Source organism: Hemicordylus capensis, chromosome 1 (genome assembly GCF_027244095.1).
Source record: "Hemicordylus capensis ecotype Gifberg chromosome 1, rHemCap1.1.pri, whole genome shotgun sequence".
NCBI lineage: Eukaryota > Metazoa > Chordata > Lepidosauria > Squamata > Cordylidae > Hemicordylus > Hemicordylus capensis.
In genome coordinates this window covers 435,826,642-435,839,431 of record NC_069657.1, presented here as the reverse complement: position 1 = coordinate 435,839,431, position 12,790 = coordinate 435,826,642, and the positions used below count along the sequence as shown (strand labels likewise).

At 45.9% G+C, this 12,790-nt stretch overlaps 1 protein-coding gene across 1 annotated transcript in view; it reads left to right on the top strand.

Annotated features, from left to right (window-relative positions):
- The window catches only part of PYGB (glycogen phosphorylase B), a 65,417-nt gene that overhangs the window by 35,123 nt on the left and 17,504 nt on the right, over positions 1-12,790 (top strand). The window contains exons 7-12 of the mRNA XM_053243548.1: positions 436-518; positions 1,994-2,137; positions 4,657-4,749; positions 7,133-7,279; positions 8,773-8,936; positions 10,590-10,704. Coding sequence (XP_053099523.1) covers positions 436-518; positions 1,994-2,137; positions 4,657-4,749; positions 7,133-7,279; positions 8,773-8,936; positions 10,590-10,704 — 746 coding nt within the window. The remainder of the gene's footprint in view (positions 1-435; positions 519-1,993; positions 2,138-4,656; positions 4,750-7,132; positions 7,280-8,772; positions 8,937-10,589; positions 10,705-12,790) is intronic.

Sequence of the window (12,790 nt, the reverse complement as noted above, 5' to 3'; positions counted from 1 at the left end):
GGCCCATTTCTGTCTTGTGGTTTTCCTTGGTTCTTTATTTTATTGTTATGTACTATTTATATACTGCCATCCGTGTATATGGCATTTTGAAAAGAATGAGAGGGCAGGTCCCTGCCCCAAGGAACTTTCAGCAAAGTTTTAAATAATACAACCTAGTTAGGGTTCTCAAACTTGGCTCCCCAGGAGCTCCCAAAGGCAATTATGGCTGGGGATGATGGGAGTTGTAGTCCCATAACATCTGGGGACCCACGTTTGAGAACCTCTGTGTATAGGGATGTCAGAGAAGCGGCTAAATTTGGAAGAGGCTGCTAAATGAGAATGGTGATGGATGGAGTGGATATTCTACATAATATGGTAGACATTTGTAATTCCTGCCATTTTACATTTCACGGTGTTGTGTGGCTGTTTTGATACATGTTCATTCTCTTGATCTAGTTAATGTAGGTGATTATATCGAGGCTGTGTTGGATAGAAACTTGGCAGAAAACATCTCCAGAGTGCTGTATCCAAATGATAATGTGAGTGACCTTTTTATCATTTATACAATTCTGGTTAACAATGAACTGGTTTTATTTTGCTTGTCTGCTTTCCTCATAGGTCAGGGCTGCACAGCCTCCTCCCTCCTGCAGATGTTGGACTACAACTTCAATCATCCCTGACTATTTGCCAGTGTGGCTGGGAGTTGTGGTCCAACTGCTAGAGGGACGAAGTTGTCAAGTCCTGTCCTTAAAAAAATAATAATAAATAAATAAATAAATAAATTCCAATCCATGAACAAATATATGCAATTGTGTAACTTAAAAGTGCACACAGCACAAATACAATTTCTTACTACCTTTCTCCTTTGCTCTGCTGTGATTACCTTTTCTTTACATATATTGGAAATGTCCCTTCTTGGAACCTAAGAAACTAGCTTGTTCCATTAATCATGGCAACTAGATACAATGCAGAGAAAGGTAAACATACAAAGCTGCCTTACAACCCTTGGTCCATCTAGGCCATTTGACACAAGAGCTTTTTCTCACGACCCTAAACAAAGTAGGAGGAGCGCCCAGCCAGGATAGAAGATCCATGCACCCTCCCGATCAGCGGTCATGTGCTTGCAGCAATCAAGGTAGGAAAAGAGGAGAGTGATCATGTGGGGGCCAGGAGCTGGTAGGATGGCTTTTTGTCCACCCATGATGAAATCCAGGGAACAGAATGGGCGTTAGCCATGCCTGTCCTACCCAGTGCCTGGCTCCCACATGATCACTCTCTGCTCCTCCTACTTTTATCTTTGCAAATATCTGACCACTGAGCTGGATCATTAAAGGGCCCTCATTAAAGGGGCTCCTTTAATGAGACTCTGCATCATCTTGAAAAACATGCACAGAGTGCTGGGAAGTGTAGCCCTTCCCAATGGTTTCCTGCTGAAGCCTTTAAGAGATGGCTCCGTGCTCTTCTGGAAATATATAGAAGAGAGTAAGGATCCAATGCATGACCCTAACACTCTAAACTACATTTACTCTTGGTGAAAGTGAATTTTCATTTGCAGAAACCAGCTGATTCTAGTCTGTATGTTCGAAACTGGTTATTTAATTGAACAATGCAGGGGAATCGATGTTATAAATATGTGTCATTGTTGTTCCATAATACGATACGTACCTGTCATTGTATTTGGAACAGAAAAATTCTAATAAAATTTTATTTTAAAAAGAGAGAGGGAGAGAGAGAGGCTCTGTCTCTCGTAAAGGGGCCTTCCCAGCACTGAGAAAAGTGTTGTACTGTGTGGAGGTCAACACAATGAGAATAGCTCTCAAGTTGAAGGTTTTTTGTCGAAGCAGCCCCCGCTTGAATAATCATGAAGATCACTGTTATAGGTGCCCAATAAATAACAACAACAAAAAATTATTAGATCTGGTATTTGCTGCATTGCTTGGATGCTGCTGAGGTCACTAACAGAGGCTTGTAGTAAGGAGGACCATCATAACAGTTCTTCTGCTGTGTTCCTAAGTTTTTTGAAGGGAAAGAACTGCGTTTGAAGCAGGAGTACTTTGTGGTAGCTGCCACTCTCCAGGATATCATACGGAGATTCAAGTCTTCCAAATTTGGATGTCGTGACCCTGTGAGAACCTGCTTTGAGACCTTTCCTGATAAGGTAAATACAGAGCTGAGATCAGCAGTGAACTTCTTGTTTTCAAACTTTCTTGTGTTCCGATTGAAGGCAATCACTTATCCCCATAACCCAGAATAACTTATTGTCATAAGAGTTTTCATAAAGTCATAGCCAGGCAATACATGCTTTTTAAGGCACTTAAAATCTAACTGACCCATTAAAAAGATCATAATAAAGTTTTTAATTAGCAAGGAACACAGTCACTAAAATCTTATGACTCTGTGTTGGGTCTCATGGCCCATACTTTGAAAACTGTTGCTTTGGTTTCAATGAACATCTCTGTGTTTGGACTTTTTTCTTTTTTGCAACTCTCACCACTTAAGAAGACATTGTGAGGGGCCATGAAACCCCCAAGCAAATCCAGGAAGCTCTCCAGCCTTGGAAAACTCCACAATTTTCCAGTCTTCAAACTATGATGGTTAATTTCATTGACTTGGATACAAAGAACAGTGAATGGAAAGAGAAAATTACTTACGTGTGAACTCTTACGTCCACACTAGTGGAAGACATAAGGTGTTGGGAGTTGCATCGCAGTATGGCAGGGGTTCTCCAATCTAGGGGTCCCTAGATATTGTTGGGCTACAACTCTCATCAGCCCCAGCCCCAATGGCCTTGTGGCCGCAGCTGATGGGAGTTGTAGTTCAACGTCTGGGGGCCCAGAGAATCCCTTCAGTATGAGGAACATGGTAAGGAAAGAAGATATTGGCTGTAGCAGATATATTCTAGTGGGGCTGTAAAAAATGAGATCTTGAAAAGTGCTCACACAGACCCTGGGGCGCTCTTATGCAATGCTGCTTTGAGCAGAAAAGGCTTCCCAAAAGTGGAAGGACACCTCTGGATCCAAGTCATTGTTGTTTATCACATCATAATTCTATGTAACTAGCTGACTTGGAGCAAAGCATCTGCGCCCCTAGTCCTCCCTGTCTCTCCTCCCTTCCTTCAGCCCCAGTCCATTCTCTCCCCCATTTCAGCCCCAGTCCGTTCTCCCCCTCCCAGTCTGCTTTCCCTTCCCTCCCCACCTGCTGGCCTAGCTGACACCCGGTGCTTTTCTTCCCTGCCCACAGGCTTGGCCGGTGCTTTCCCTCCCCAGCCGGCCCAGTGGTGCCACTTTTCCTTGCTGCTGGCCAGCCCAGCCGCGACACTTTCCCTCGCCACCAGTGGCGGCCTACCCGTGGCTATCTGGCAGCTGCTCTGGAACTCTCGTGAGAGCTGCCACACATGGGATTAGCCATGGATATGCCTTAGCGAATTAAATATATATATATGATTTCATCACTAAATACTTCACTTTAACCATTGCATGTTTACCTTAATCATTAATACCTTAATCATTGCGTGTTGCATAAAACACTTGATGATTTTCTTTATCTTTTTCATCCTGTACAAAAACTGACAGGTTTTCTCATTATAGTAGGGGTGTCAGGAATTCTCTGCCATACAGTCCTAAATTTTGTCTGTCTCCAACTTTCATATTCTGCAGATGGTATTGGTGAAAAAACTGAAAATCTCACTTTTCTTCCTTTTAACTTTTACGTTTCATACAATTTGCCAGGTGCGTCTTTTTCATGGGTTTTTGGATGAATCTCTCTGTCTATCTATGGATGAGGGGTTTTAAAATTTGTGTATGGGTGTCTTTTTTCTGTGAAGATATGGGAAGAAGGACTAGGACTAGTATTTTCTAAATTTTTTCCATCTGTGTGTGGAATGAGTGGCAATATCAAGTGGCAATATCAATATGTGTGGGCACATATATTCAGAGTGGGACTTTCCTGATTCAATCTGAGCAGGATCTAAAAATAGCTGAGCGGACATTAAAAAAACTTGTGTGCATGCACACACCTTAAAGGGAACACTGACTGGGACCCATGGAAAAGTGGAAGGGCAGACAGTAGGGTAAAAGAATAAGAACAGGATTTGTTTTGTGAGGAGTGAAAGATCTGTGCTAACTAAATACATCCCATTATCACCCCTGACTACTTCATTCATCACCCAAACCTCGGTTCACTGTGGTCTTGACAATCTCTGCCAGCATATTTTCTGGTTTTGGATCATGTGGGCTAGAAGCCTCCTTTTTCACATGAAAAGTGGCACATTCAGGATTCTGCACAAGTTATTGGATTCAGCAGTTTGTGAATTTATTTATTTATTTATTCATTCATTCAATTTCTATACCGCCCTTCCAAAAATGGCTCAGAGCGGTTTATACAGAGCAATAATAAATAAGATGGATCTTATATTACACATCACCATAACCATGTAGTTTTCCAAAACTCATCATTTGATCAAAGTTCATCATTACACACACACACACAATCCCCACCTTTACATTCTAGGAAATGAAGTTTTGAAATAGTGACTCATCCCAGCTCACTTAGTAACTGATGGCTAAAGGTGGGATTTGAATGCATGGTATGCCTGGTCCCGCATTCTCATGGACCGCTTTGGCTTCTTTGTGTGGAAATGCCGGAGAGTTTCACATTAAGACATTTCTCATGTTGCAGGTTGCCATTCAACTGAATGACACCCACCCAGCCCTCTCCATTCCTGAGCTCATGAGGATCCTCGTTGATGTTGAAAAAATGGATTGGGATAAGGTGAGAGAAAGTGGCTGCCATGACATGTCGTCTTGCAACAAATGAAGCTGCCTTGAGCTGACTCAAACCATCAGTCCATCTAGCTCAGTATTGTCAGTATCGGGGTAGGCAACCATAGCACCCCAGCTGTTACTGAACTACAACTGCCATCATCCCCAGCTACAATTTATTGCCACTGTAAAGTGGCAGGGTGAGGAATTATTCAAGCTGAGAAGCCATGAGAAGGAGAAAGGTTCCTCCACCCACTGCTTCTCACTCACCTTTTAGATGCATTTTCCCTACCTGGTCCATGAGACATGCAATAAGCCCTGCTGGGGGCGTGGGGTGGTCAGAGGGAGGAATTGTGGAGATACTAAGACTAAACAAGTGTGGGTCTGATCAGTAATCGGGATGAGGAATCACTGGGAACCCCAAGTAAGAATGAAATGTAATAGTAAATTAAGAAAAACAGCAGCTCTTTAGGACTGCACACTTTAGACTGGTTCCAATGTAACAGGAAGTAGTGGTTTCTTGTGCACCACTTCGCCAATTCTCTCCCTCCACATGCAGTTGTACGTTTCCACTTAGAATGGCACATGAGTGGTTTGTGATAAACTATTCACGTGCTTTGGGTTTTTAATAAACCACAGTTTCCCATTGTGTACAAACTGGGAAATATTAAGATAAAACAATCCAGGATCGAACTGTGGTTTCAGATCCTGGTTTGTTACCTAGCTATGTTTTGAACAAACCACAGTTCCCTGGTCTGCATGCAACGGTGAACTGTGGTTTATTACAAATGAAAAGTGAAAGGTTTGAGTTGTGGACAAAGGAGAAGGGGATGGAAGGGGCACGTGTTGGAGGAGGGAGATGCTTGCTCATACACTCAGCAGAAAACCATGTGGTTTTCTTGGTAGAATACGGGAGGGGTTTACCATTGCCTTCTCCCACACAGTATGAGATGATGCCTTTCAGCACCTTCCTATATTGCTGCTGCCCGATATAGGAGCTTCCCATATTCTGGGAAACACACCAGCAGGGATTCGAACCAACAGCCTCCTGCTCTCTAGGCAGACTGCTTCCCCACTGTGCTATTCGGTGTCTGGGCTGAATTTGAATTAGGCAGGTGCAACAGGGGACTGTTCAGCAGTATGAACTGTCTCAGCTCCAGGCAGCCCTGGAGGAATCTGATTACTTAGATCCTTTCCAGTCTGGCTTCCGGCCTGAGACAGAAACTGCCTTGGTCGCCCTGGTGGATGACCTATGCTAGGAGATAGTGAGACAGGGAGTGACTGTCTTGATTCTCCTGGACCTCGCAGTGGCTTTTGATGCCATCTAACATGGTATCCTTCTGGGTCGGGACTTGGGGGCGTGGTTATATGGTGGCCCCGCTCCTACCTGGAGGGTCATGCTCAGAAGGTGGTGCTGGGGGACGCCTGCTCCATCCTTTGGCCTATGGGGTACCACAGGGCTCTATTCTGTCCCCTATGCTGTTTAACATCTACATGAAACCTCTGGGAGAGGTCATCCATAGATGTGGACTGTGGTGCCATCAGTATGCTGATGACACCCAGCTCTACCTATCTTTTAAATATGCAGATACCAGGAAGGCGGTGGATGCTCTAAACCGGGGCTTGGAGGCTGTTCTGGACTCAGTGGGGGCAAAGAAGCTGAAATTTAATCCAGATGAAATAGAAGTGCTCTGGGTTGGTAAAACTGATCATCTGAGTAGTGAGGTAAATCTGGTCTTGGACAGGAAAGACAAAGTCCACCCGCTTGCAGGTGCTTGTGGACCCAATGCTATCCTTGGAGGCACAGGTGGCGGCAGTGTGAAGAGGTGCCTTTTACCAGCTACGGCTGGTATGCCAGCTACTTGGAGAAGTTGGACCTGACTTCAGTCACTCATGCTTTAGTAACATCCAGATTGGACTACTGCAATGTGCTCTACTTGGGGCTGCCCTTGAAGACTGTTTGGAAGTTTCAGCTGGTCTAGAATGCTGCTGCAAGGATGCTCCTGGGCGCAAGTACAATGCCATCAGCACTGTTCTCTTTAACAGGGATCCCCAGATGTCATTGACTGCAACTTCCAGCGTCCACAGCTGCAATGCCCTTTGGTTGGGGGTGCTGGGAGTCTGGGAATCCCTGTTACAGCTAACACTGATCATGAGCTGTGGTGTCTGGTGCTGCCACACAAGCTGGACACTGCTCACTTATATTAGCAGGAAAGGACTTTTATAATGCAATCTTTCTTAACAGACATGTGAGAGATCAGGAATAGAATTGACTTAACATGCTTGGTCATTGTAGAATGCTGCTGTGGCTAGACTGTTGCAAGCATCAGAGTCGGGTGGCAGTGGTCTTTCTTATTCATGTTAATCCCTCCATCCCCCTACCCCTCCACTAGGCCTGGGAAATCACCAAGCGAACCTGTGCATATACCAACCACACGGTGCTACCTGAAGCTCTGGAGCGCTGGCCTGTCTCTATGTTTGAGAAACTCCTGCCAAGACATCTGGAGATCGTTTATGCCATCAACCAGAAACATCTGGATGTAAGAAGTGTGCATGAGAGAATGGGAGAATTGATACGTCTGGTGGCAAGTGAGGACGGAGAGCTCAGTCTGTCCCCGAGTGACAAAATTGCTCAGACTGAAAAGCCTGGCCCAAGGCAGCAGCTTTATAGAACAGGGTGAATTCCTATTGGTCCCTTATGTCATCTGATCCCTGCTGAGTTGGTAACTGCACTGTCACCCTCCACCAGTTGGCCATCTTCAGCAGTGGCGCTGCAGTATAGAAGAGACTAGACCATTAGCTCCCTTCTCCAGCAAGCAGCCATGATGGTACAGAGCAAGGAGATAGGGATGTGCGTATTCGAACTGGCTCAACATCGAACAGGCCCAGTTCGAGGGGTTGACATCGAGCTGGCCTTGAACCAAATCTGTCCTGGTTCAGCTCAAGATCAAGCCAAACACACCCACCCAACTGGTTCGGGGGTTATAACTGTTTTTTTTAAAAAATTTAAACGAACTCACTGTCTCTGGGGGTGCTGGGTCTCTGGGGGTTCTCCCTCCCTGCGCTGGCATCCCCCAGTCTTGTAAAGGCCTGGTTTGGGGCCCATTTTGGGCCTTTGTGTCTTTGCAGCGGCCATTTTGGAGGCTGCCACGCATGCACAGTGGACACCTTCATGACCGAACCGGGCAAACCAGTTTTGTGCATATCCCTACAAGGAGATCCCTGGTTTGAGATTGTTAGGGATTTACAATAATGCCATAAACTGATAGATGCTCTGAGTGGCTTGTATGATGTTTATTTATATTTATATTTGTACACCACCCTTCATCCTAAGACCCCAGGGCAGTTAACAGGATAAAAACAATTCAGTAAAAACAGGTCAGTGGCAGTGGGCAATCTTCTTCATTTCAGACATTGGTGTCACTTGCATTTGTAGTGTCTTCTGACTTGGCTGGGAGAAACCACGGCTTCCATGCTTTCCCATGGTGTATAATTAGCATGAGTGATTTGCCTATTTGCCATTCCCTGTGCTGGTCCGTTTCTGAAGGTTTCCTCCTCAGAACATTTTTGAAAATCTGTAATTTGCCGTTTTACTACATGGGCGCATATATTCCAGCTCAAAAATTGGTTTTGAATCTGTAGAACTGTGAATCACAGGACACTCCTAAACTATAGACATATGTGCATTCCCTTTCGCCAGAGAACCCTGGGAACGGTAGTTCTATCTAGAGATCTTCAAAGAATTCTCAGCACCCTCACCAAACAACAACTCTCGGGGTTCTTAGGGGGAAGCCGTGATAGTTGAACTAGTATCAAACCAATATATGTTTGTGGTGTAGTTACATCCGCAGCCACGCCCATTTCTAGCATCCTTGACTGTATGTCCAATTTATATAAGAAGGGAGATGGAATAACAACTTGGAGTCACATTATCAGAAATGTGGAGAGTCGATTCCCATTCTTCAGTGTAAAAGAATGCGATTTGGGTGTAATTTCGCTTTGGTTGTTAACATTCTCCCTTGTGTCCTCACAGCATGTGTCGACCCTGTTCCCAGGAGACGTTGATCGCCTCCGAAGGATGTCTATAATCGAGGAAGGAGACTGCAAGAGGATCAATATGGCCCATCTGTCCGTCATTGGCTCTCATGCGGTCAACGGAGTGGCCAGGATTCACTCAGAAATCGTGAAGCATTCCGTGTGAGTCCAGCTTGTTTCTCATTGGCTTGTGCTCAGGTGCACCATGAGCCTGGGGCTGTACAAATAAGAAGCCAATCAAGTCTGCACCCTCTCTCCAGGGATCTGGGGACAAAGCTGATTTCTGTCCTCCTCATGCTTCAATCATAATGGTAGCGGTAGCAGCAGTCACTGTGGTCATTGGCAAATCTCTTTCATTTTGCATTTCTTTCTCTACTGGACTCTGAAACTTGAATGACTTGGAAATGAGAGGAATAATGTCTGTGTTAGCTGCAAAGAGCACATAAAGGTAAAGTGTGCCGTCGAGTTGGTGTCAACTCCTGGCGACCACAGAGGCATGTGGTTGTCTTTGGTAGAATACAGGAGGGGTTTACCATTGTCTCCTCCCACACAGTGTGAGATGATGCCTTTCAGCCTCTTCCTATATCGCTGCTGCTGCCCGATATAGGTGTTTCCCATAGTCTGGGAAACATACCAGCGGGGATTTGAACCGGCAGCCTCTGGCTCGCTAATCAAGTCATTTCCCTGCTGTGCAACTAGCACTGGCTTTATATCTGAGTTCCACTGGTTGCCAACATGTTTCTAGGATAAATTCAAGGTGTCAGTGCTTCTCTTTAAAGCTCTTTTTCAACTGGCTCAGGATACTTGAGGGAACAGCTTCTTCCATTGATAGCTTTCCGCTCTTCAAAATCTGGTCGTGGGAAGCTTTTGAAGGTCACGCTGTATATTATGCTGGTGACTGTTTGCTGAAGTAACTTCTTGGTGGTGGTCCCCAAGTTTCGGAATCGGCTTCCCAGGATAAGCGGCCTGTATCCAGACTAGTGTTGCAGTGGTATATTGTGAGAAAATAGGTACCTCTAGGTGGTTTATGGCAGTAGTGGGTGGCACAGGGTGGGGGTGGGGGGTAAATGTGCTGCTCTCCTCTTCCCACTCTTGACTGCCTCTCACTCAGCCGTGTTTTGCCTGCCACCGCATCAACCCCAGGCATGCATGCTGGTTATTCACCCGGTTGGGGAACTGGGCAAATAACCAGCCTGTGCACCAAGGGCTAACCCCAGAGAGGACAAGACAAGGCAGAGTGCAGTAGCTGGGAAGAGGAGAGCTGGTCTTGTAGTAGCAAGCATGACTTGTCCCCTTAGCTAAGCAGGGTCCACCCTGGTTGCACATGAATGGGAGAATAGAAGTGTGAACACTGTAAGAGATTCCCCTTAGGGGATGGAGCTGCTCTGGGAAGAGTATCTAGGTTCCAAGTTCCCTCCCTGGCAGCATCTCCAAGATAGGGCTGAGAAAGATTCCCTCCTGCAACCTTGGAGAAGCTGCTACCAGTCTGTGAAGACAATACTGAGCTAGACAGACCAATGGTCTGACTCAGTTTATGACAGCTTCCTGTGTTCCTATGTTGGAATGAGCTGTGTCTGTGGCTCATTTACCATCACCACCCCATCCCGTCTTACTGGCCACTACTGGTTTGTGGTTACTAACCTTCAGTTGTACCCCATTCAAACATGCCTGCAGCCTGAATTGGTCCTACCTACAGCCTGAATTGTTCCAGTCCAGGAAGAGCTTCCCCATTGTGTTCTGTCGATGATATCAGTTGGCCCTAAAGGTCATATAATCCATTTATTGTTGTTTAAAGTATCTTGTGATCTGTCTTAGATTCAAGGATTTCTATGAGCTGGAGCCAGAGAAGTTTCAGAACAAGACTAACGGCATCACTCCCAGAAGATGGCTCCTGCTGTGCAACCCAGGACTATCTGACGTCATTGTGGAGGTGAATCACTGCAGGTTTCTGCCAATAGGAACTGCTGCTAGAAGTAATCCCTGTTGCTTCTATGCTGCATAGATTTTGATCATAGTGCATTAGAGAGTGAGTGAGTAAGAGGGAGGGCAGGTTCACACATAATGTTTTGTTTTGTATATTTTTACAGTTCCCCAACTCACATCTCTGGGAGGCTTGCAACAAACATAAAACACATTAAAACATTCTAGCAGTTTAAAACCACAATTCTAGTTAGTTCTAGAGTCATTTAAAGAGCTGTCAGAAATAGGGAGGCTCTTATTTCGGCAGGGAGTGCATTCCAAAACCACAGGGCAGCAGCAGCAGAGAAGACCCACCCCTGAGTGGCCACCAGACAAACTGGTGGCAACTGCAGATGGACTTCTCTGGATGATCTCAGTGGCAGGGCTCATAGTGAAGAAGACATTCTCTTAAATACCCTGGGCCTACACTGTTTAGCTGAACCCGACTTGAACATAAATCCTACTGACTTGTCCGTGACAGTCTGAACCCACACCAAGGCAGGAATCTGAGGTTTACTGGGGCATCAAATGGAGATGTATAACCAAGATTTGAAGTTGGCTGCTTGTGAAACAGTGGGGCTATTCTCACGATCTGCAAAAATCGGGCTAGGAGAGCCTGGCCCAATTTTTGCAGATCGTAAGAACCACCCGGGTAACCCGCTCAAGAACCCCTGCCCTAAAACCAGGTTTGCGGAGCGAGCGCTTGGAAAACCTGATTTTGTAGATTGTGAGTAGCCACGGCGTGGCTTCGCGCCACGCCTACTCACAAGGAGGCCCCTGGAGGGGAGGCAAAAGCCGCCTCCTAGTTCTGGGGGTCTCGCCAGCATGCCCTGCACGCTTGCGCAGGGCATGCTGGAGTTTGTGGGGGCCAATCGGCCCCCGCTCCCCCCAGCCCCCGCCGGCAATCGTGTGGGCGGCTGATTTGACCACCCAGGGCTCCCTCCCTGTTCATGTGCGAGGAGAGCAGGCTTAGCCATGAGACTGATCATGAGACCCGGTCCAGTGTGTTGCTTGCCCTGTGGAGCACCCTGCATCTGAATCCACACTCTTCATGAATCTCTGGTTTGTTCCAGGTGAGCCATCCCCCTTTGCAGTCAGGACCAATGGCTGTGAGGCGGATGGTGTAGGGAAGGTTTGTCAGTAAAAAAGCAGCACAAGGCAGGCTGGGATAGCATCCAGGGCCATGCTGGGAGGTCCGGCCAGAGGGCAAAGCTCTGGCTTATCTCAGCTACTTCCAACAAACCAAGATAAGTGCTCATCTGCAGTACCAACTCCAAGTCCTCTCTGTATCTTGGGCTGGGGGAACCTCAGGTTCCCCGCTACATGTGAACCCAGCCAGAGGGAGAGAGAGAATGGGGGGGGGGGGGGCGGGAACTGCATTGAGTTAGAAAGCAATTAACCAGTTTCCCTTCAGACAATAGAGAGAAGTGCTAAAAAAAATCAGAGGGGCTCACACTTCAGCTTTTTGTCATTTCTTGGAAAAACCAAAGATGCCCTCAGTGGCTTGGTTTAGACGCAATTCCAACAGTATTTTCTTCTAGTTGTACTTTCAGGTCCAGACGGATTTGTGTTCTTGTACAGGCAAAGTATGATCTGTGCTATTTCCCTCATCCTCTGCCTTCGCTGAGAATCCCCAGGTGCTATTTGGGGCCAGTCAAGGCAGAATCATGTCCCAGACTATGGTGTATTGGTTCAGATGTAACACCAAACCAGTTTGTCCAAATTGTGGTTTGTAAACCAGCTTCAAACCATGATTTTGGATCCTGGTTCGGTGGTTCCACATAAACCATAGTTTCTTGGATGGTGTTAGTTCAGACATCACAATTGCTATTGTATTAATAATAATAAATAATTAAACTTTATTTGTTAGCTGCCCCATAGCAAATGGTTCTCCTGGTGGCTCACAACATAGCATTAAAACATCAAGTAAAACAAACATAAAACCCAATAAATCACAACACCCCCCCCCAAAAAGCAGCACTAAAAACCAATTTAAAAACTTTTTAAAAGTCAGTTTTGAAAATTAAATTTAAAAGGCCTGGGTGAACAGAAAGGGC